Source organism: Myotis daubentonii, chromosome 19, assembly GCF_963259705.1.
Source record: "Myotis daubentonii chromosome 19, mMyoDau2.1, whole genome shotgun sequence".
Taxonomy (NCBI): domain Eukaryota; kingdom Metazoa; phylum Chordata; class Mammalia; order Chiroptera; family Vespertilionidae; genus Myotis; species Myotis daubentonii.
The window spans coordinates 27,305,977-27,328,140 of record NC_081858.1 but is presented as its reverse complement, the minus strand read 5'-3'; the positions used below and the strand labels follow the sequence as shown (position 1 = coordinate 27,328,140).

The window sequence follows — 22,164 nt, the reverse complement described above, 5'->3', positions numbered from 1 at the left end:
CACTGAGACCCAGCTTTCATTCTCTTGTCTGTCTTTTCTCAATCCTTTCACCCCCCCACTCAGGGTCACCCTTGGCGCTGCTCCCCCATGGGGTCAGGGCTCTGTCCTGCCTCCTGAGGACCAGACGCTTCCTGCTCAGCCCTGTCCTGCCAGGGCCCTGCTTCCCTCCACAGAGCAGCAGAGGCAACAGAGGAAATCCAAGGTCACCCCCGCAGCCCAAGGCCTCTGTTCCTTCCCTGAGCAGAGCCCCGGATGGGAGCCCAGGCCCGGTGACTTCTGGGCAGCACTGCCTGCCCTCAGGGGTATGGTCTGCGGGGTCTGGTGTGATCTGTCCCAGCTCCTGCCCACAGGTGAGGAGGGATCAGAATGTAAGTGTCATGGCCCCCGTTTGCTTCTCCCTGTGGTGCCTGGGGAGCAGGGAAGGGGGAGGAGTTGGGGGGGGGCGCGAGTGATGGGTTTTGACAGGAAAGAGTCAGCATCTTAGCACACAGGAGAGGGACAGGGAGCAGGTCCCCCGAGTCCCCGGGCGGAGCAGACAGAGGGAGGAAGGTTTCAGCCCCACTTCCCCTTTGTCTGTGTCACTGTGGAACCCCGCGAATTTGCCATCAACATTATAGTCTGCACCACAGATGTACTCAGCCTCGTCCTCAGACTGGAGGTTGGAGACGGTTAAGTAGCGGTCGGACCCGGAGCTGGAGCCCGAGAAGCGATCAGGGATCCCGTCCGCCTTGGTGTGGCTTCCATCACTCTTAAGTCTCATGATGTACCTAGGGGCCTGTCCTGGTCTCTGCTGAAACCAATCAATACCATAGTTGCTGTAGCCACTGCTCAGGGTGCAGGTGAGCTTGGCCGAGGCTCTCAGGGCGGCAGAGGCAGACGGGGGCTGGGTGAGCACAGGAGCACAGAGACCTGCGGACAGAAAACACAAGAGCGATGCCCACTGCACCCCGATGAGCAGGCGCCCCTGGGACTGAGCTGGGAGGGAGAATCGGGAGCAGGACCCCAGGTGCGGTGGCCGCTCTGACCTGTGGAGACGATGAGGGGCAGGAGGTAGAAGGGTAGCCAGGCCATGGTGGGAGGGTCCTGAGCGCTGCCTGCGGCTGCCCAGCTGGCACTGGCCCTGCCAGCTCCTGTCTTATCCTCTCTGCCTGCAGCTCAGGAGGGAGGAGCAGGGATGCAAATCTGTTGTCTGGGCCCAGCCAGGGTCTGTCTCAGCTGCTGGCCCCGCCCTGAGCCCAGGGCCTCCTGCGGGGACTCCCCTGGGGCAGAGGGCAGCTGTGGGTTTCATTGCTCAGAGCTGGTTGGCCCAACAGAAGGGTCTTCACAGGAGCTCAGTCCTGCTCTTTGCACTTGACACAGCCCAGGGGACTCTGACCTCTAAAGGCCCCCAACCAGGACCCACAGCGCCCCCCCCTGGTGTCCCCAGGGTGCATGTCACCTGCCTGTGCAGCTGGCTCATCACCATGACTGCTTCTGAGAGCTTCCTGGAGGGGGGTGGGGTGGGGGGGTGTGTCCCTGGGCCCCTCACTCAGCGTCATAGGAGCCCACACCGTCCTCTTCTGGGGGCCCAGCCTCTCCTCCAGCCAATGAGGAGGGAGCGTCCTGGGAGGTGAATGATTTTCCCAGAATCCCCCAGACAGAGATGATGGGTCCAGACTCCAATGCAGGAGACTGACCTCTGAGCCAGACCTTCAGCCCCCTCCCTGCCCTACTCTGCCCTCCAGGTCCCCCCTCCACCACTCTAGACCTCCTGAGCCCTCCTGTCCCCGCCCTCTGTTCTCTATTCAGGTGTCTGTCCTCCCTGCGTTGTGGTGAACAGCGCTCAGATCTTCATGGTGTTGGCATCGGCCTTTCCCTGGAAAACAAGGATCTGTGTGTGGACTGAGGTGGGGACACTCCCCTGCTCCCTCGGGGGCTGACACCACGGGGTCATGTGTCAAAGGCACATGGGGTCAGGTCCTGATTATGGCCCGTGTCGGGCTAGGCTGCTATCTGTTTGGATCAGGATTGCTGTTCTGACCTGGCCAAGGCCATTGAGTGTGGGGCAGGGTCAGTACAGGAAGAGAAAGCCTTTGAGTTCCTAAAGCATATTTCGTCAGAAAGCAGGTTTCACCTGATATCCTGAAGAAATTTGTGTTTTGAAACCTAGCACTGCTGAGAATATAATGTCACTAACTGACTCCCCCACGCTGGCGACGCTGGCATGGAAACGAAGTGGGAGGCGCTTGGTGACTCATGAGCACAGACAGACAGACCCCTGGTCACTGCTCAGCGTTGGGTCGAAAGAGGGAACTGACATGAGCCCAGGGCACCTGCCTCAGACACGCCCCCTGCTGCTCCCAGCTGAGGGGGCACCAGCTCCCCTCTCCCTTCCCCTCCCCCTCCATGCTGCCCCTCCTCACACCCACACCCAGGGTCTCCCCAGGGCCCCTGCTGGCCACTCCTGCTGCCCAGTCCTCACCCCTGAGCTGTGGGCTCGTGACCACGTGGGAGGGAGCCTGTTAGTTCCGTCCTGGGCGACCTGACCTCCATGGGAGCGTCTGAGCTGGGGACTGAGGCCCACATGGCCCTTTGTGGGGAACAGCAGGTCCCCCCGTCCATGGACATTCCTGATTGTCAGCCTGCCCTCCAGTCCCTGCGCACAGCACAGCGTCCTGCCTCAGGGAGGTTCATGGAGAAGGGCACTCCCAGCAACATTTATTTTTTTATTACTAGAGGCCCAGTGTATGAAAATCATGCACTGGGGGGGATGTGTGCCTCTGAGCCCGGCCTACACCTGCTTGCAGTCTGGGAGCCCTGGGGGATATCTGACTGATGGCTTAGGCCCACTCCCCTTGTGGAGCCAGCCATGAGCCCGGCTTCAGGCTGAGCAGAGCTCCCCCTGTGGGAGTACACTGACCACCAGGGGCAGCTCCTGCATTAAGGGTAAGCGTCTGCCCTCTGGTGGTGAGTGTGCATCATAGCGACTGGTCGGATGTGAGGGCGATCTGGCTGCGACATCTGTCACCCCATTGATCGCCAGGGTTGATTCCGCTGATCTGGCTGGCTAGGCAGGTGTCCCCCTCCTCCCTCACCGATCCATGTGCGTCCCTCCCCAAGCTGCGCTCTCAGTCGAAGAGGACGACCTTCCCCCCCGAGGAGAGGACCGGTCTTCGGTCAAGGGTATAGGAGTAGCTGCGCTCCCCTGCTAGAACCTCCAAACAAGCTCTCAAGGTCCATAGCGACTGGTCATTCCACCATTTGGTCGATTTGCATATTAGCCTTCTGTTATATAGGATTATTTTTAAATATATTTTTATTGATTTCAGAGAGGAAGGCAGAGCAAAAGAGAGAACAATCAATGATGAGAGACAATCATTAATTGGCTGCCTCCCCCAAGCTCCTTACTGGGTATAGAACCCACAACCAAGGCATGATGTGCCCTTGACCACAATCGACCTTGGGACCCATCAGTCTGCAGGCCGATGCTCTATCCACTGAGCCACACCAGTGAGGACCAGCAACGTTTATTTAAAGGTCAAAAGGCCCACTGTCGTCAGGACACTGACGGGTGATAACTGTGTCTGGGAGCCCAGGTTCCCTGTAAACTGAGCTTCTATTGAACATGGAGGGGTCACTGTGGAGCTGGGCCGTCCCAATGCACCCACACTCCTCATGGGCCTCCTGCTCCCGGACAGGACCCACGGCTGACAGGGCTCCATGTGGGATCGTCCACAGGCGCCCGAAGCTGCCCCTGCTCTCGCTCCACACAGACGGGCAGACGTGCTCAGGGCTCGGTCTGCAGCCCTCGGGGCTGGAGGAGCAGGTGACACAGGGAGGTTTCTGTCCCACTTCCCCATTCGCCTGAGTCACTGTGAGCATCATCACTGCTGTCCCACACCTGACAGTAATAGTCGGCCTCGTCCTGGGCCTGGGCCCCGCTGATGGTCAGGGCGGCCGTGTTCCCCGAGTTGGTGCCTGAGAATCGGTCAGGGATCCCTGAGGGCCGGTTGTTATCATTATAGATGACCAGCACGGGGGCCTGGCCGGGCTTCTGCTGGTACCAATGCACATTTTCACTTCCAATGTTGTCTCCCCCACACGTGAGCCTGGCCGTCTGTCCTGGGTTCACCGACACCGAGGGCGGCTGCGTCAGCTCATAGGAGGCCACAGAGGCTGCAGGAGGAAGAGGAGGCAGGAGGGTGAGAGCCCCTTCCCAGGCACCCCCTGCCGCCCCGCCCGCCTGAGCTCCAGGGGTTCCCAGGCCCCAGGCGCCCTCTCACCCCCCTCAGTCCAGGTGGCCTGGGGCTCCCGGGGATGGAGCCTCTGAGCACTGAGCCCCCATTCCTGCTGCAGGGGAGCCCTCAGGCCCTCAGAGCCCGTGGGGTGCCGCCCCCCAGCCCTGAGCCAGCAGCAGGGCCTGAGCCTCCTGCCCCACAGGCAGCGCCCTGAGCTCAGAGGCAGCCAGGCGGGTGCAGGCCCCGGGGCGGGGAGGGTGTGAGCCGGGCAGCACCTGTGCAGTGAGCCAGGAGGCCGAGGAGGAGAGGGGTCCAGGCCATGGTGGGCGCCCTGACTCTGCTCCCTGAGGCCCAGGCTGCAGGGCTCCTCCCAGGCCTCTCTTATCCCCTTGGAGACAGCTGGGGGGCATGCAAATCAGCCAGGCCCAGGGGCTGCTGGGAGCTGGTGGCTTCTGAGAAGGGCTCAGCCCAGGGACTCAGGGAGGGAGAGGCAGCCCCTTGGGCCCTGCCCTGGCCCAGGGGATTCTGGGTTATTTCGGAACCATCCTGTAGGGGGGACATTTCCACTTAGATGGATCCTGGCCTTGGGCCTGTGCTGGCCTGGCCCCAGCAGAGCTCAGAGGGGAGGCCTGTCTGCAGGTGTGAGCCCGGGAGAGACGGTCCCTGGAGAGGTGAGGTTGTGAGCCTGAGGTCCGGGCAGGGGCCGCCCCAGGCCCAGTGTGTGCGCATCAGAACCGGAACACGGGCCCACCTGGCTAATGGCACGTGGGGTTCAAGGAGCCACTGAGGAGCTGTACGTGTCTGTGCTTGGTGAGCGCTCGGGGCAGGTCAGAGATGCTGGGCCTCCGTGTCCCCCCGTGTGCCTGGTGCCCGGGAGGCTCAGGGCTGAGGCAGGTGTGACAGCTGGAGGTTTCGCAGGAACAGGGCGGGCAGGGGCTGGAGAGCAGTGAGGGGCCTGGACCTGAGCTGGAGAAACAGGCGAATCCCACAGGAACCAGGTGGGAGAGATGCAGCCAGAAGGTCCCAGCAGAGCCAAAGGCGGTGCTGCAGGAACCCCCTGCTCTCTCTGCAGGTGGGAGAGTGGGGGAGTCATCCCTGTGAAGGTTAGAACCCCTCAGGCCAGGCCCTCCCAGGGGCCAGGAGGCGGGCGGAGGTCTGTGCTGCCCCCTGGTGGCCGCTGGTCTCTGGCTGCTGGGGGTGCAGGTGCCCTCTGTCCAGGTGGAGATCTGAGCCTCCTGCTCAGGGGAAACGCCCTGATCCCTGAACTGCTGGTCCCAGGGGAGGGTTGCTGTTGTCTCCATGGCCACGGCCGGTCTCAGGACCAGGCACCAGAGGCCCAGGTCGCCCAGGAACTGGGAAGGGGAGCATTTGGAGGATGGGGGGTCGGCCCCCCTGCAGCATCACTGCTGATATCCCTGGGTGGCGGGTTCTGGGGTTGGACTGGGGGACACAGGGCTTAAGGACTGACTCTCAGTGGTGCTGGCTGCTGGTGCAGGTCAAACAGCACCGTGACCTGGGTCTGCCGGGGATCATTTCTCTCAGTGTCGGTGTCTGAGAGAGTTTTACTTCCCCTTCTCTTTTGAAAGAGTTTCACTGTGCAAAGACATGGAAGTGATCAGATTGTTGTGGTTTTGTTTTTACTTTTAGTTTTCTCAGGCATCGCTTCACTCTCCTCGTTTGTGCTGGTTTCAAGGAGGGACCTGCTGGGATCTCTAGGTTCCTCGCTGTGGAATGTGTCCTTCTCCTGACGCTGTGAGGGTTTCTCTTCTGTGCTGGTTTTAAGGAATTGGATCATGTTTGTGCTGATGTTTCCTGTATGTGTGAGTGTGTGTGTGAGTGTGTGTGTGTGTGTGTGAGTGTGTTTGTGTGTGTGAGTGTGAGTGTGTGTGTGAGTGTGTGTGTGAGTGTGTTTGTGTGTGTGTGAGTGTGAGTGTGTGTGTGTGTGAGTGTGTGTGTGAGTGTGTGTGAGTGTGTGTGTTTGTGTGTGTGTGAGTGTGAGTGTGTGTGTGTGTGAGTGTGAGTGTGAGTGTGTGAGTGTGTTTGTGTGTGTGTGAGTGTGAGTGTGTGTGTGAGTGTGTGTGTGAGTGTGTGTGAGTGTGTGTGTGAGTGTGTGAGTGTGTGTGTGTGTGTGTGAGTGTGTGTGTGTGTGTGTGTGTGTGTATGACACAAATTACATGCACATTAGGCTCCTTGACGTTGTCCTGCAGCACACGGAGGTTTGTGTTAGTGATTTCAGTGTCTTGTTCTGTCGGTGGTTTGATCTCTTGTCTATAGATTCTCTTCCATGTCACCAACTGATTAATCTTCTCCTTTCCATTGATCCAACTTCTGTCCACCCATCAAGTGTGGTTTTCTCTCAGACACTGTAGTTTTCATTTCTACCTGTTGAGTTGGGTGTTTTTTTTTTTCGTCTCCCTCATCTGCAATACCATGTTCAGTCATCTTTTCCCTCCTGAACAAATGGAATGTGGATTTTTGAAGTTCTTGTCTACAATGTCCATCTTGTGTGAAATTTCTTGGCCAGGGTGATGGATTGATTTTTTATTTTTGCTTATTACTTGTAATGTGTTTGCTGTTTGAATTACCCTGGATTCAGTGAGGTTAATGGAAACTCTTTGATCCTTAACCTCCTGGGCTGACACTTCCTGGGGTGGGGCGTGAGCAGCGTGCAGCCTTGTGCTCATGGCCCAGCACGGAGGACGCTCTTCTCTCTGGTCAGCCTGGCGCCCGATGAGGAGCCTGTCCTCTCTGACTGAGGACGCACGGCCTCTGATTGTGGGTGTGAGCTCTGCCCCTGGTCTCTGGGCTCCTGGGTGGCTCTTTCTGGCTGTGGACGCTGCTCTCACAGGTGGTGCTGAGATCTCAGGGATAATTGCCGTCCCCCTGGCGCCCTGGGAGAGGGAGACTCGCCTGCAGCGGGGCTTTGGGGTGAGCCCTCTGGGAGGAAACGTGAGAGGCCAGACCAGGTGACCTGCATTGGTGACAACCGCGGATCAGTGGGGAGGGCGTCTTGAACTGAGGCGGAGACTCGGGACCCTGGCCTCAGGCAGGTGCTAGGCCTGAGCCTCACTCTGAGAGGGGCATGGCCTTGGGGGAGGCAGCCCTTCCCGGGGAGGGTGCAGCTGTGAGCTGCCAGGTCCCAGCGGGGCTGTGAGGTGAGTCAGCCCTGAGCAGGGACCTAGGGGGACTCCTCAGTGCCCACAGCTCGGGTTTGGTTGTTCAGTACCCAGGCTACCAAGGTCCTGGGGCTTCATGAGCTCAGATGGGCTGGGAGATGGGGAGACACTCGGACATGGGACCCATGAGAGGCCCCGTTACCGTGGGGGGATAAGCAGGGTCGTTACACTGTGTGTGTTTCTCCCGCTGTGTGTCCTCCACCCAGGCCCTCTGTCTCCCACTCACACCCAGACCCAGACACCATCAGGGCAGCCCTGTCCTGTCAGAGTGAACCTGCTCTGTGCCACCCGCCGCAGAGCGGCCTGAGGCGGGAGGAGGGGCAGCCTGGGGAGCTGAGATCTGGGACCTGGGCCAGGCCTGCTCATGGCTTTATCTACAGTCCTCCTGGGGCTGGAGGAGCCTGTTACACAGACAGGGATGGGGTTTCTGTCCCACTTCCCCATCTGCCTGTGTCACTGTGAGATTGTCATCACTGGTACTAGACTGACAGTAATAGTCAGCCTCGTCCTCGGCCAGGACCCCGCTGATGGTCAGGGTGACAGTCTTCCCGGAGCTGGAGCCTGAGAATCGGTCCGGGATCCCTGAGGGCCGCTCGCTATCCTTGTAAATGACCGCCACAGGGGCCTTGCCGGGCTTCTGCTGGTACCAGTGAGTATATCTTTTATCCAGGAAATCTGCAGTGCAGGTTAAGCTGGCCGTCCCTCCCGGGGCCACTGACAAAGGGCCCGACTGGGTCAGCTGCTGGGAGACAACAGAGCCTGGAAGAGAGGAGAGGGAGGTTGAGCATAAGGCCCCATTACCTGGAGGTTCCACCCAGAGGCTGTGCCTGGAGGAGCTCAGGTCCTGGGGGCAGCACCTGTGCAGAGAGTGAGCAGGGGGAGCAGGAGAGGGGTCCAGGCCATCGCGGAGACGCCCCGGGTTCAGCCTCTGAGCCCGCAGCTGGGCAGGGGACCTCTGGGCGGCTCTTATGCTCTGCAAGGGGCTCCTCATGCAAATCTCCTCCTCCCTGCGGGCCTCCTGGACTGGCTCCAGCTGCTCAGGGCACAGCTGGGCTGATGGAGTTCAAATAGGAGCCTCCCTCCAGCCTGTGCCAGTGCCCGGAGCTCTCCGTGGTGCTGAGGGAGACGGTGCTGACCCCTGACCCAGCCCCTGCACACACCCCAGGTTGACCCTTTACCTCCTTTCTGGGCTTGGGGAGAACCCTGGGGCCTCCACTGGGGATCAGATGACCCATGTGGGCGGGGCCTGCTCATAGAGACAGTGGCCAGTGGTCCTGCTCCTGCGTGAGAGGCAAACTCCATGCTCAGACCCATGAGGTTGGTCAGGGGCCTCTCAGGTCACCTTTTTCATGTTAGAAATCATAGGAGAGTTTTGGGATCTACTGAGGATAAAAAAACACCCACAGCTTTGGTAATACCAGATGGATGATTCCAGGAGAGATCAATAGCATTGAACCTCACAGAATGAATATTTTCCCTTAAAAAAACTGTTGAAAGAGGATCAGAAAACAAGTAACAAAGAGAAAACATTTGCAAACTCATTATCCAATGGACACCTCGAGTACAGAATATAAAAATCTCAAATCTAAACAGCAAGAACCAAGAAAACTACTACGATCTATGTAGAACATGGGGAAGTGTCAAGAAGAACCATGTAGTGAAGAAGGTATATTGGTGGCAAGAAGCACAGAAAAGATATTCATCCTTGGCCAGTAGAGAAATGCCAATTAAAATCCCGTGAGATATCAGTTCCCGCGTCTCGATTGACTAAAGTGAAAGAAGGGGTGACCCCCACTGCGGGCAAGGATGTGGAGAACTGGGGTTACTCACGCGTGGCTGCTGCCCGTGGGAAATGGTACAGACAGCCGGGAAAGCGTGGGCAGTGGCTGAAAGTGCTACACTTGTCACTGCCGCACAACCCCAAGGAGCACTGGGGCATTGATTTCAGAGAAGCGACAACATATGTTCCCAGGAAAGGACAGGACGATGTTCCCGGCACCCGTGGGCATGACGTGCCCAGAGAACATGCGATGCCCGTGCCGGGTGGAGGGTCCACAGACTCTGGTCCACCAGGACCGTGGAATCCGACTCATCTGAAAGGCTACGTGTAAGGGATTCTATCTCTAATCCTAGAGAAATGGAGACCTTTAGACATGAACAAGCACCTAGTGGAGCCATGAGCTGAGGGCAGGGAAGGGCCCCCTGAAGGGGGAGGTGGGTGTTGTTATAAAAGTAAAATGTGGGAGGCCCTAGTGGGGAGAGAAGGTTGTTGTGTCTTCATGCTGGTGTGGATCCACGAAGCAACACGAGGGATAACATCCCACAGAACCAAACACTCACATACACGCTCTGAAGAGGAAAAGAGGGAAATGAAAGGAAGAGTTAATGACAAGCAACAGCAAAGAGCATAAGGTAGAGACAAACGGAGGAATTAAATGGAAAGTAACCAGGGAGGAAGAGAGAGACAGAGAGAGAGAGAGAGAGAGAGAGAGAGAGAGAGAGAGAGAGAGAGAGAATATGAACGAGGGGAGGGCCCTCCTCAGCCCTCTCTCACTCTGGCCCCGTCTCCCTGTCACTCTCAGCCACATCAGCTCCATGTCACCTCCTGGGCAGGTTGTCACCTGCTTCAGCTGCTGCTTCTAGGGCAGCGGTTCTCAACCTGTGGGTCGCGACCCCTTTGGGGGTCAAACAACCCTTTCACAGGGGTCACCTAAGACCATCGGAAAACACATCTATAATTACACATTGTTTTTGTGACTAATCACTATGCTTTAATTATGTTCCATTTGTAACAATGAAAATACATCCTGCATATTGGATATTTACATTACGATTCATAACAGTAGCAAAATTTCAGTTATGAAGTAGCAACGAAAATAATTTTATGGTTGGGGGTCACCACAACATGAGGAGCTGTATGAAAGGGTCGCGGCGTTAGGAAGGTTGAGAACCACAGTTCTAGAGACTCTCCAAAGGCCACCTGCCACTCAAGCATTAATTTTGTTTGTTTTTCTATTTATTTATTTAATATATATTTATTGATTTCAGAGAAGAAGGCAGTGGGAGAGAGAAAGATAGAAACATCAATGCTGAGACAGAATCATGGGTCAGCTGCCTCCACACCCCGTATTGCGGTTCGAGCTTGGAACCCGGGCCTGTGCCCTTGACGAGCATCAAACCCTGACCTCCTGGTTCCGAGGTCGACCCTCAACCATGGTGTCACGCTGGTTCGGTTTTGTTTCTTTTGTGAAACAGCTTTATTGAGTGTAATTGATGCCACACTGGAACTTTAGATGCAAACTTGACTTTCTGGGCTCAGACTCACCTGGCCCATCTGACGCCAAAGCCACAGGTAAGACACAGACAAAGAAAGGGTCAGTTCACAGGGATCATCCATCCCTTTCCCACCAGGACTGACATGAGGCCCCTGAGACCCTGACCCTGTCACCCCGTGGCCACAGCAGAGGGTCCTGACGGCCTCTCCAGGGCCTGGTGTTGCCCTGTGACCTGGGACGTGTGCAGGCAGCATCCTCTCGAGCTGTTGCCCGTCTCAGCACAGCAGGGACATCTGCCTCTGCCCCTTCCCTCGCCGTCCTCACTCGCACAGGGTGTCCCTCTGTCTGTCCATCGAGGCCACTGCTGGCTCCCACGTTATGGGCAGCCAGGCCCGGGGAGGCCCCTGGTGAGTGTGGTTCACACTGGGGTTCACATGGAATCCCTGACCGTCCTCCTCCCCGCCTCCCTGTGGTGTGAGCGGTGGGGACCCGTCCTGCAGTGGGACCCGTGGAGCCTCGTTTGGGACAAAGTCACCAAAGCCCTTTAGAGAACAGCCCTTCACATGAGGGGGTGGGGTGGCCCTGGGACCCTGGGGCTCCAGCCATCTGTGCTGACAGAGGTCACTGCAGGGTCAGCCATGATCCATCTCCTCCTGGTCCTCCTGCTCCCTGTCCCTCCTCAGAGGCCTGGGTCCCGCCCAATCGCTCAAAGGCCTGGGCTGAGGGGGAGCCTGTCCTGGCCCCACAAGCAGAGGCCCTGGCGCAGCAGGAGGAGCCAGGCCCTCATCCAGGCTGGTCCTGCTCAGACCTCCTCACAGGCCCCACCTCCCTCCTGGCTCAGCACTGCGCCCCCCATGAGCTCAGGGCTCTGTCCTGCCTCCTGAGGACCAGACACTTCCTGCTCAGCCCCATCCTGCCAGGTCCCTGCTTCCCTCCAAGGAGCAGCGGAGGCAACAGAGGAAATCCAAGGTCACCCCTGCAGCCCAAGGCCTCTGTTCCTTCCCTGAGCAGAGTCCTGGACGGGAGCCCAGGCCTGGTGGCTCCTGGGAACCTGGTCAGCCCCCTCAGGGGTATGGTCTGCAGGGTCTGGCGTGGCCTGTCCCAGCTCCTGCCCACAGGTGAGGGGAAATCAGAATGTAAGTGTCATGGCCCCCATTTGCCTCTCCCCGTGGTGCCTTGGGGAGCAGGAGGGGGGAGGGTGATGGGTTTTGACAGGAAAGAGTCAGCATCTCAGCACCCAGGAGGGGGACAGACAGCAGGTCCCCTGAGTCCCCGGGAGGAGCAGACAGAGGGAGGGAGGTTTCAGCCACACTTCCCCTTTGTCTGTGTCACTGTGGAACCCCATGAATTTGCCACCAGTGTTATAGCCCACTCCACAGTAATAGTCCGCCTCGTCCTCAGACCGGAGGTTGGAGATGGTTAAGTAGCGGTCGGCCCCGGAGCTGGAGCCCGAGAAGCGATCAGGGATCCCGTCCCCCTTGGTGTGGCTTCCGTCGCTATTAACCTTCATCAAATACCGAGGGGCCTGTCCTGGTCTCTGCTGATACCAGAAAATAAAGAAGCTGATGTGCTCCTGGCTCAGGGTGCAGGTGAGCTTGACGGTGCCTCCCAGGGCGGCAGAGGCAGATGGGGGCTGGGTGAGCACAGGAGCAGCACAGAGACCTGCGGACAGAAAACACAAGAGCGATGCCCACTGCACCCCGATGAGCAGGCGCCCCTGGGACTGAGCTGGGAGGGAGAATCGGGGGCAGGACCCCAGGTGCTGTGGCCGCTCTGACCTGTGGAGATGATGAGGGGCAGGAGGTAGAAGGGTAGCCAGGCCATGGTGGGAGGGTCCTGAGCTCTGCCTGCGGCTGCCCAGCTGGCACTGGCCCTGCCAGCTCCTGTCTTATCCTCTCTGCCTGCAGCTCAGGAGGGAGGAGCAGGGATGCAAATCTGTTGTCTGGGCCCAGCCAGGGTCTGTCTCAGCTGCTGGCCCCGCCCTGAGCCCAGGGCCTCCTGCGGGGACTCCCCTGGGGCAGAGGGCAGCTGTGGGTTTCATTGCTCAGAGCTGGTTGGCCCAACAGAAGGGTCTTCACAGGAGCTCAGTCCTGCTCTTTGCACTTGACACAGCCCAGGGGACTCTGACCTCTAAAGGCCTCCAACCAGGACCCACAGCGCCCCCTGGTGTCCCCAGGGTGAATGTCACCTACCTGTGCAGCTGGCTCATCACCATGACTGCTTCTGAGAGCTTCCTGGAGGCTGACAGGTGGGGGGTGTGTCCCTGGGCCCCTCACTCAGCGTCATAGGAGCCCACACCGTCCTCTGCTGGGGGCCCAGCTTCTCCTCCAGCCAATGAGGAGGGAGCGTCCTGGGAGGTGAATGATTTTCCCAGAATCCCCCAGACAGAGCTGATGGGTCAAGACTCCAATGCAGGAGACTGACCTCTGAGCCAGACCTTCAGCCCCCTCCCTGCCCTACTCTGCCCTCCAGGTCCCCCCTCCCCCACTCTAGACCTCCTGACCCCTCCTGTCCCCGCCCTCTGTTCTCTATTCAGGTGTCTGTCCTCCCTGCGTTGTGGTGAACAGCCCTCAGATCTTCATGGTGTTGGCATCGGCCTTTCCCTGGGAAACAAGGATCTGTGTGTGGACTGAGGTGGGGACACTCCCCTGCTCCCTCGGGGGCTGACACCACGGGGTCATGTGTGAAAGGCACATGGGGTCCGGTCCTGCTTAGATCCCGTGTCGGGCTAAGCTGCTAGCGGTTTGGATCAGGATTGCTCTCTGACCTGGCCAAGGCCATTGAGCGTGGAGCAGGGTCAGGACAGGAACAGGAAGCCTTTGGTTTATGAAGCACATTTGGTCAGAAAGCAGGTTCCACCCAGCATCCCTGATGGATGTGCTGGTTGTCCACCTGTCCTGCTGAGGATGCGTTGACATGGTTCACTCCCTCACGCTGGCGACGCTGGCCATGGAACCGAAGTGGGAAGCGCTTGGTGACTCATGAGCACAGACAGACAGACCCCTGGCCACTGCTCAGCATTTGGTCTAAAGAGGGAACTGACATGAGCCCAGGGCACCTGCCTCAGACACGCCCCCTGCTGGTCCCACTGAGGGGGCACCAGCTCCCCTCTCCCTACCCCCCCCCATGCTGCCCCTCACCCACACCTCAGGGTCTCCACAGGGGCCCTGCTGGCCACTCCTGCTGCCCAGTCCTCACCCCTGAGCTGTGGGCTCATGACCACGTGGGAGGGAACCTGTTAGTTCCATCCTGGGCGACCTGACCTCCACGGAAGGGTCTGAGCTGGGGACTGAGGCCCACATGGCCCTTTGTGGGGAACAGCAGGTCCCCCCGTCCATGGACATTCCTGATTGTCAGCCTGCCCTCCAGATCCCTGCGCACAGCACAGCGTCCTGCCTCAGGGAGGTTCATGGAGAAGGGCACTCCCAGCAACATTTATTTTTTGATTACTAGAGGCCCAGTGTATGAAAATCATGCACTGGGTGGGATGTGTGCCTCTGAGCCCGGCCTACACCCGCTTGCAGTCTGGGAGCCCTGGGGGATATCTGACTGATGGCTTAGGCCCACTCCCCTTGTGGAGCCAGCCATGAGCCCGGCTTCAGGCTGAGCAGAGCTCCCCCTGTGGGAGTACACTGACCACCAGGGGCAGCTCCTGCATTAAGGGTAAGCGTCTGCCCTCTGGTGGTCAGTGTGCATCATAGCAACTGGTCATTCCACCATTTGGTCGATTTGCATATTAGCCTTCTGTTATATAGGATTATTTTTAAATATATTTTTATTGATTTCAGAGAGGAAGGCAGAGCAAAAGAGAGATAGAACAATCAATGATGAGAGACAATCATTAATTGGCTGCCTCCCCCAAGCTCCTTACTGGGTATAGAACCCACAACCAAGGCATGATGTGCCCTTGACCACAATTGACCTTGGGACCCATCAGTCTGCAGGCCGATGCTCTATGCACTGAGCCACACCAGCGAGGCCCAGCATCGTTTATTTTAAACATGAAAAGGCCCATTGTCGTCAGGACACTGACGGGTGATAAATGTCTGGGAGCCCAGGTTCCCTGTAAACTGAGCTTCTACTGAACATGGAGGGGTCACTGTGGAGCTGATGTGGCTGCTGTTACAGACGTTCCCGCTCACGATGTCCAGGCCCATCCGGGGGCCGTCCCGATGCACCCACACTCCTCATGGGCCTCCTGCTCCCGGACAGGACCCACGGCTGACAGGGCTCCATGGGGGATCGTCCACAGGCGCCCGAAGCTGCCCCTGCTCTCGCTCCACACAGACGGGCAGCCGTGCTCAGGGCTTGGTCTGCAGCCCTCGGGGCTGGAGGAGCGGGTGACACAGGGAGGTTTCTGTCCCACTTCCCCATCCGCCTGAGTCACTGTGAGCATCATCACTGCTGTCACACCTGACAGTAATAGTCGGCCTCGTCCTGGGCCTGGGCCCCGCTGATGGTCAGGGCGGCCGTGTTCCCCGAGTTGGTGCCTGAGAATCGGTCAGGGATCCCTGAGGGCCGGTTGTTATCATTATAGATGACCAGCACGGGGGCCTGGCCGGGCTTCTGCTGGTACCAGTGGACACTTTTCCCTCCAATGCTTTTTCCCCCACACGTGAGCCTGGCCGTCTGTCCCGGGTTCACCGACACCGAGGGCGGCTGCGTCAGCTCATAGGAGGCCACAGAGGCTGCAGGAGGAAGAGGAGGCAGGAGGGTGAGAGCCCCTTCCCAGGCACCCCCTGCTACCCCGCCCGCCTGAGCTCCAGGGGTTCCTAGGCCCCAGGCGCCCTCTCACCCCCCTCAGTCCAGGTGGCCTGGGGCTCCCGGGGATGGAGCCTCTGAGCACTGAGCCCCCCTTCCTGCTGCAGGGGAGCCCTCATGCCCTCGGAGCCCGTGAGCACAGGGGGCGCTGCCCCCAGCCCTGAGCCAGCAGCAGGGCCTGAGCCTCCTGCCCCAGGGGCAGCGCCCTGAGCTCAGAGGCAGCCAGGCGGGTGCAGGCCCCAGGGCGGGGAGGGTGTGAGCCGGGCAGCACCTGTGCAGTGAGCCAGGAGGCCGAGCAGGAGAGGGGTCCAGGCCATGGTGGGCGCCCTGACTCTGCTCCCTGAGGCCCAGGCTGCAGGGCTCCTCCCAGGCCTCTCTTATCCCCTTGGACACAGCTGGGGGGCATGCAAATCAGCCAGGCCCAGGGGCTGCTGGGAGCTGGTGGCTTCTGAGAAGGGCTCAGCCCAGGGACACAGGGAGGGAGGGGCAGCCCCTTGGGCCCTGCCCTGGCCCAGGGGATTCTGGATTATTCTGTAACCATTGTGTGGGGCGGACATCTCCACTTAGATGGATCCTGGCCTCGGGCCTGCGCTGGCCTGGCCCCAGCAGAGCTCAGAGGGGAGGCCTGTCTGCAGGGGTGAGCCCGGGAGAGACGGTCCCTGGAGAGGTGAGGGCGTGAGCCTGAGGTCTGGGCAGGGGCCGCCCCAGGCCCGGTGTGTGCGCATCAGAACCGGAACACGGGCCCGCCTGGCTGATGGCACGTGGGGTTCTAGAAGCCACTGAGGAGCTGTACGTGTCTGTGCTCGGTGAGCGCTCGGGCAGGCCAGAGATGCTGGGCCTCCGTGTCCCCCGTGTGCCTGGTGCCCGGGAGGCTCAGGGCTGAGGCAGGTGTGACAGCTGGAGGTTTCGCAGGAACAGGGCGGGCAGGGGCTGGAGAGGAGTGAGGGGCCTGGACCTGAGCTGGAGAAACAGGCGAATCCCACCGGAACCAGCGGGGAGAGATGCAGCCAGAAGGTCCCAGCAGAGCCAGAGGCGGTGCTGCAGGAACCCCCTGCTCTCTCTGCAGGTGGGAGGGTGGGGGGAGTCATCCCTGTGAAGGTTAGAACCCCTCAGGCCAGGCCCTCCCAGGGGCCAGGAGGCGGGCGGAGGTCTGTGCTGCCCCCTGGTGGCCGCTGGTCTCTGGCTGCTGGGGGTGCAGGTGCCCTCTGTCCAGGTGGAGATCTGAGCCTCCTGCTCAGGGGAAACGCCCTGATCCCTGAACTGCTGGTCCCAGGGGAGGGTTGCTGTTGTCTCCATGGCCACGGCCGGTCTCAGGACCAGGCACCAGAGGCCCAGGTCGCCCAGGAACTGGGAAGGGGAGCATTTGGAGGATGGGGGGTCGGCCCCCCTGCAGCATCACTGCTGATATCCCTGGGTGGCGGGTTCTGGGGTTGGACTGGGGGACACAGGACTTAAGGACTGACTCTCAGTGGTTCTGGCCGCTGGTGCAGGTCAAACAGCACCGTGACCTGAGTCTGCCGGGATCATTTCTCTCAGTGTCGGTGACTGAGAGAGTTCTACTTCCCCTTCTTGTTTGAAAGACAGTTTCACTGGGCAGAGACATGGAAGTGATCAGCTTGTTGTGGTTTTGTTTTTACTTTTAGTTTTTGCAGCGCATTGCTTCACTCTCTCCTCGTTTGTGCTGGTTTCAAAGAGAGACCTGCTGGGATCTCTAGGTTCCTCTCTGTGGAATGTGTCCTTCTCCTGACGCTGTGAGGGTTTCTCTTCTGTGCTGGTTTTAAGGAATTGGATCATGTTTGTGCTGATGTTTCCTGTGTGTGTGAGTGTGTGTGAGTGTGTGTGTGTGAGTGTGTGTGAGTGTGTGTGAGAGTGTGTGAGTGTGTGTGTCTGAGTGTGTGTGGTGTGTGTGTGAGTGTGTGTGTGTGTGTGTGAGTGTGTGTGAGTGTGTGTGTGTCTGAGTGTGTGTGTGTTTGTGTGTGTGTGTTTGTGTGTGTGTGAGTGTGTGTGTGAGTGTGTGTGTGAGTGTGTGTGTGTGTGTGTGTGAGTGTGTGTGTGAGTGTGTGACACAAATTACATGAACATTAGGCTCCTTGACGTTGTCCTGCAGCACACGGAGGTTTGTGTCAGTGATTTCAGTGTCTTATTCTGTCAGTGGTTTGATCTCTTGTCTATAGATTCTCTTCCATGTCACCAACTGACTAATCTTCTCCTTTCCGTTGATCCATCTTCTGTCCACCCATCAAGTGTGATTTTACCTCAGACTCTGTAGTTTTCATTTCTACCCGTTGAGTTGGATGCTGTTTTTTTGTCTTTTTCATCTGCAATACCATGTTCAGTCCTCTTTTCCCTCCTGAACAAATGGAATGTGGATTTTTGAAGTTCTTGTCTACAATGTCCATCTTGTGTGAAATTTCTTGGCCAGGGGTGATGGATTGATTTTTTATTTTTGCTTATTATGGCTCATATTTTGATGTGACACCAGACTTGGTGAGTATTTGTGTGTTTAGTGAAATATACTTGTATATATATATATATATATAATATCTGTATGTACTTGTAATGTGTTTGCTGTTTGAATTACCCTGGATTCAGTGAGGTTAATGGAAACTCTTTGATCCTTAGCCACCTGGGCTGACACTTCCTGGGGTGGGGCGTAAGCAGCCTGCAGCCTTGTGCTCATGGCCCAGCACGGAGGACACTCCTCTCTCTGGTCAGCCTGGCGCCTGATGAGGAGCCTGTCCTCTCTGACTGAGGACGCACGGCCTCTGACTGTGGGTGTGAGCTCTGCCCCTGGTCTCTGGGATCCCTGATGGCTCTTTCTGGCTGTGGAAGCTGCTCTCACAGGTGGTGCTGAGATCTCAGGGATAATTGCCGTCCCCCTGGCGCCCTGGGAGAGGGAGACTCGCCTGCAGTGGGGCTTTGGGGTGAGCCCTCTGGGAGGAAACGTGAGAGGCCAGACCACGTGACCTGCATTGGTGACAACCGCGGATCAGCGGGGAGGGCGTCTTGAACTGAGGCGGAGACTCAGGACCCTGGCCTCAGGCGGGTGCTAGACCTGAACCTCAGTCTGAGAGGGACATCGCCTTGCGGGAGGCAGCCCTTCCCGGGGAGGGCACAGCTGTGAGCTGCCAGGTCCCAGCGGGGCTGTGAGGTGGGTGAGCCCTGAGCAGGGACCTGGGGGGACTCCTCAGTGCCCACAGCTCGGGTTTGGTTGTTCAGAACCCAGGCTGCCAGGTCCTGGGGCTTCATGAGCTCAGATGGGCTGGGAGATGGGGAGACACTCAGACATGGGACCCATGAGAGGCTCCGTTACCATGGGAGGATAAGCAGGGTTGTTACCACTGTCTGTGTGTCTCTGGCTGTGTGTCCTCCACCCATGCCCTCTGTCTCCCACTCACACCCAGGCCCAGGCACCATCAGGGCAGCCCTGTCCTGTCCCAGTGAACCTGCTCTGTGCCACCCACTGCAGAGCGGCCTGAGGTGGGAGGAGGGGCAGCCTGGGGAGCTGAGATCTGGGACCTGGGCCAGGCCTGCTCATGGCTTTGCCTACAGTCCTCCTGGGGCTTGCGGAGCATATGACCCAGATGGGGACAGGTTTTTGTCCCACTTCCCCATCTGCCTGTGTCACTGTGAGCATTACCACTGCTGTCCCATGACTGACAGTAATAGTCAGCCTCGTCCTCGGCCAGGACCCCGCTGATGGTCAGGGTGTGTGTCTTCCCGGAGCTGGAGCCTGAGAATCGGGCAGGGATCCCTGAGGGCCGCTCGCTATCCTTGTAAATGACCGCCACAGGGGCCTGGCCGGGCTTCTGCTGGTGCCAGGAAGTATATTGTTTATCCAGTAAATCTCCAGTGCAGGTGATGCTGGCCCTCCCTCCCGGGGCCACTGACAAAGAGCCCGACTGGGTCAGCTCATAGGAGGCCACAGAGCCTGTAAAAGAGGAGAGGGGGCTTGAGGATAAGGTCCCATTACCAGGAGGTTCCACCCAGAGGCTGTGCCTGGAAGAGCTCAGGGTTGGAGCAGGTCCAGCTCAGGTCCTGGGGGCAGCACCTGTGCAGAGAGTGAGCAGGGGGAGCAGGAGAGGGGTCCAAGCCATGGCGGAGACACCCCAGGTTCAGCCTCTGAGCCCGCAGCTGGGCAGGGGACCTCTGGGCGGCTCTTATGCTCTGCAAGGGGCTCCTCATGCAAATCTCCTCCTCCCTGCGGGCCTCCTGGACTGGCTCCAGCTGCTCAGGGCACAGCTGGGCTGATGGAGTTCAAATAGGAGCCTCCCTCCAGCCTGTGCCAGTGCCCGGAGCTCTCCGTGGTGCTGAGGGAGACAGTGCTGAAAATCCCCTGAGATATCAGTTTCCGTGTCTCAGGTTGGCTGAAGTGAAAGAAGGGGTGCCCCCCACTGTGGGGAGGTTGGGAGAACCGGGGTCATTCACGCGTGGCTGCTGCCCGTGGGAAATGGTGCCGACAGTCGGGAAAGGGTGGGCAGTGGCTGGAAGTGCTACACTTGTCACTGCTGCACAACCCCAAGGAGCACTGGGGCATTGATTTCAGAGAAGCGACAACATATGTTCACAGGAAAGGACAGGATGATGTTCCCGGCACCCGTGGGCATGACGTGCCCAGAGAACATGCGATGCCCTTGCCGGGTGGAGCGTCCACAGACTCTGGTCCACCAGGACCATGGAATCCGACTCGGCCGCGAACAGGAAGGAACTCAACGCAACACCAGGTGGGAGGAACCTGCAGGGGGTTAGGGGTGAAAATGCCATCTCAGAGGCTACACACTACGGATTCTATCTCAAATCTAGAGGCCATTTCAGAAATGAAGACCTTTAGACATGAAGAAGCAACTAGTGGAGCCTGAGCTGAGGGCAGGGAAGGGCCCCCTGAAGGGACAGGTGGGTGTTGTTATAAAAGTAAAATGTGGGAGGCCCTAGTGGGGAGAGGAGGTTGTGTCTTCATGCTGATGTGGATCCACGAAGCTACACGTGGGGCAACATCCCATAGAACCAAACACTCACATACACGGTCTGAAGAGGAAAAGAGGGAAATGAAAGGAAGAGTTAATGACAAGCAACAGCAAAGAGCATAAGGTAGAGACCAACGGAAGAATTAAATGGAAAGTAACCAGGGAGAGAGAGAGAGAGAGAGAGAGAGAGAGAGAGAGAGAGAGAGAGAGAGAGAACACCTGAGGGGAGGGCCCTCCTCAGGTCGCTCTACTCTGGCCCTGCCTCCCTGTCACTCTCAGCCACATCAGCTCCATGTCACCTCCTGGGCAGGTTGTCACCTGCTTCAGTTGCTTCTTGTAGAGACTGTCCGAAGGCCACCTGCCACTCAAGCATTCATTTTGTTTCTTTGTTTATTTATTTATTTAATATATATATATATATATTTATGGATTTCAGAGAAGAAGGCAGTGAGAGAAAGATAGAAACATCAATGGTGAGAGAGAATCATTGATCAGCTGCCTCCTGCACGCCCCCTACCAGGGTTCAAGCCCACAACCTGGGCAAGTGCCCTTGGTGGGTATCAAACCCTGACCTCCTGGTTTATAGGTCAATGCTCAACCACTGAGCCACGCCTGTTTGACTGTTTTTCTTTTGTGAAACAGCTTTATTGAGTGTAATTGATGCCACACTGGAACTTTTGATGCAAACTTGACTTTCTGGGCTCACAGTCACCTGGCCCCTCTGAAGCCAAAGCCACAGGTAAGACACAGACAAAGAAGGGGTCAGTTCTTCACAGGGATCATCTGTCCCTTTCTCACCAGGGCTGGCATGATGCCCCTGAGACCCTGACCCTGTCACCCCGTGGCCACAGCAGAGGGTCCCCACGGCCTCTCCAGGGCCCCTTGTCGCCCTGTGACCCGGGACGTGTGCAGGCGGCGCCCTATCAGGCTGGTGCCCATCTCAGCACAGCAGGGACATCTGCCTCTGCCCCTTCCCTCACCGTCCTCACTCGCACAGGGTGTCCCTCTGTCTGTCCATCGAGGCCACTGCTGACTCCCACGTTATGGGCAGCCAGGCCCCGGGAGGCCCTGGGTGAGTGTGGTCCACACTGGGATTCGCATTGAACCTGGGCCTTCTCCCCGCACCTGCCCTGCAGAGGGACCCGTGGGGCCTTGTTAGGGACAAAGTCACCGAAGCCCTTTAGAGAACAGCCCTTCACAGGGAGGGGGTGGGAGTGGCTCTCGGAACCTGTGGCTCCAGCCACCGGCTGACAGAGGTCACTGCAGGTTCAGCCCTATTCCATCCCCTCCTGCTCCTCCTGCTCCCTGTCTCTCCTAAGTGGCTGGGGTCCTGCCCCGTATCTCAAAGGCCTGGGCAGAGGGGGAGCCTGTCCTGGCCCCACAAGCAGACACCCTGGTGCAGCGGGAGGAGCCAGGCCCTGCTCCAGGCTGGTCCTGCTCAGACCTCCTCACAGGCCCCGCCTCCCTCCTGGGCCCCACGCTGCACCCCCCACGGGGTCAGGGCCATGTCCTGCTTCCTGAGGACCAGACGCTTCCTGCTCAGCCCCGTCCTGCGAGGGCCCTGCTTCCCTCCATGGAGCAGCGGAGGCAACAGATGACGTCCAAGGTCACCCCTGCAGCCCAAGGCCTCTGTTCCTTCCCTGAGCAGAGCCGTGGACCGGAGCCCTGGGGACGTGGTCAGCCCCGCCCGCCCTCAGGGTATGGTCTGCAGGGTCTGGTGTGGTCTGTCCCAGCTCCTGCCCACAGGTGAGGGGGGATCAGAATGTAAGTG

At 58.6% G+C, this 22,164-nt stretch overlaps 1 protein-coding gene and 6 gene segments (V, D, J or C); all 7 read right to left on the bottom strand.

Annotated features, from left to right (window-relative positions):
• The window catches only part of LOC132221905 (immunoglobulin lambda variable 2-14-like), a 124,270-nt gene that overhangs the window by 47,632 nt on the left and 54,474 nt on the right, over positions 1-22,164 (bottom strand).
• The window catches only part of LOC132221907 (immunoglobulin lambda-1 light chain-like), a 111,599-nt gene that overhangs the window by 43,454 nt on the left and 45,981 nt on the right, over positions 1-22,164 (bottom strand). Inside the window, exons 1-2 of one of the 2 annotated variants that reach the window (XM_059676539.1) lie at positions 1,026-1,086; positions 611-909 (exon numbers count right to left, since the gene is read on the bottom strand). The exons of the other annotated variant lie outside the window; for it this stretch is intronic. Coding sequence (XP_059532522.1) covers positions 611-909; positions 1,026-1,071 — 345 coding nt within the window. The 5' untranslated portion in view covers positions 1,072-1,086. Of the gene's footprint in view, positions 1-610; positions 910-1,025; positions 1,087-22,164 lie in introns of those variants that run through there. 2 annotated transcript variants of the gene reach the window in all.
• LOC132222178 (immunoglobulin lambda variable 3-9-like) lies at positions 3,767-4,589 on the bottom strand. The segment is given in 2 exon segments: positions 3,767-4,155; positions 4,493-4,589. Coding segments are annotated over 2 exon segments (435 nt in total).
• On the bottom strand, positions 7,764-8,334 carry LOC132222177 (immunoglobulin lambda variable 3-25-like). The segment is given in 2 exon segments: positions 7,764-8,152; positions 8,251-8,334. Coding segments are annotated over 2 exon segments (435 nt in total).
• On the bottom strand, positions 11,891-12,527 carry LOC132222176 (immunoglobulin lambda variable 4-3-like). The segment is given in 2 exon segments: positions 11,891-12,330; positions 12,447-12,527. Coding segments are annotated over 2 exon segments (486 nt in total).
• On the bottom strand, positions 15,076-15,790 carry LOC132221918 (immunoglobulin lambda variable 3-21-like). The segment is given in 2 exon segments: positions 15,076-15,356; positions 15,701-15,790. Coding segments are annotated over 2 exon segments (327 nt in total).
• Positions 18,675-19,562, bottom strand: LOC132222175 (immunoglobulin lambda variable 3-25-like). The segment is given in 3 exon segments: positions 18,675-18,691; positions 18,980-19,360; positions 19,481-19,562. Coding segments are annotated over 3 exon segments (444 nt in total).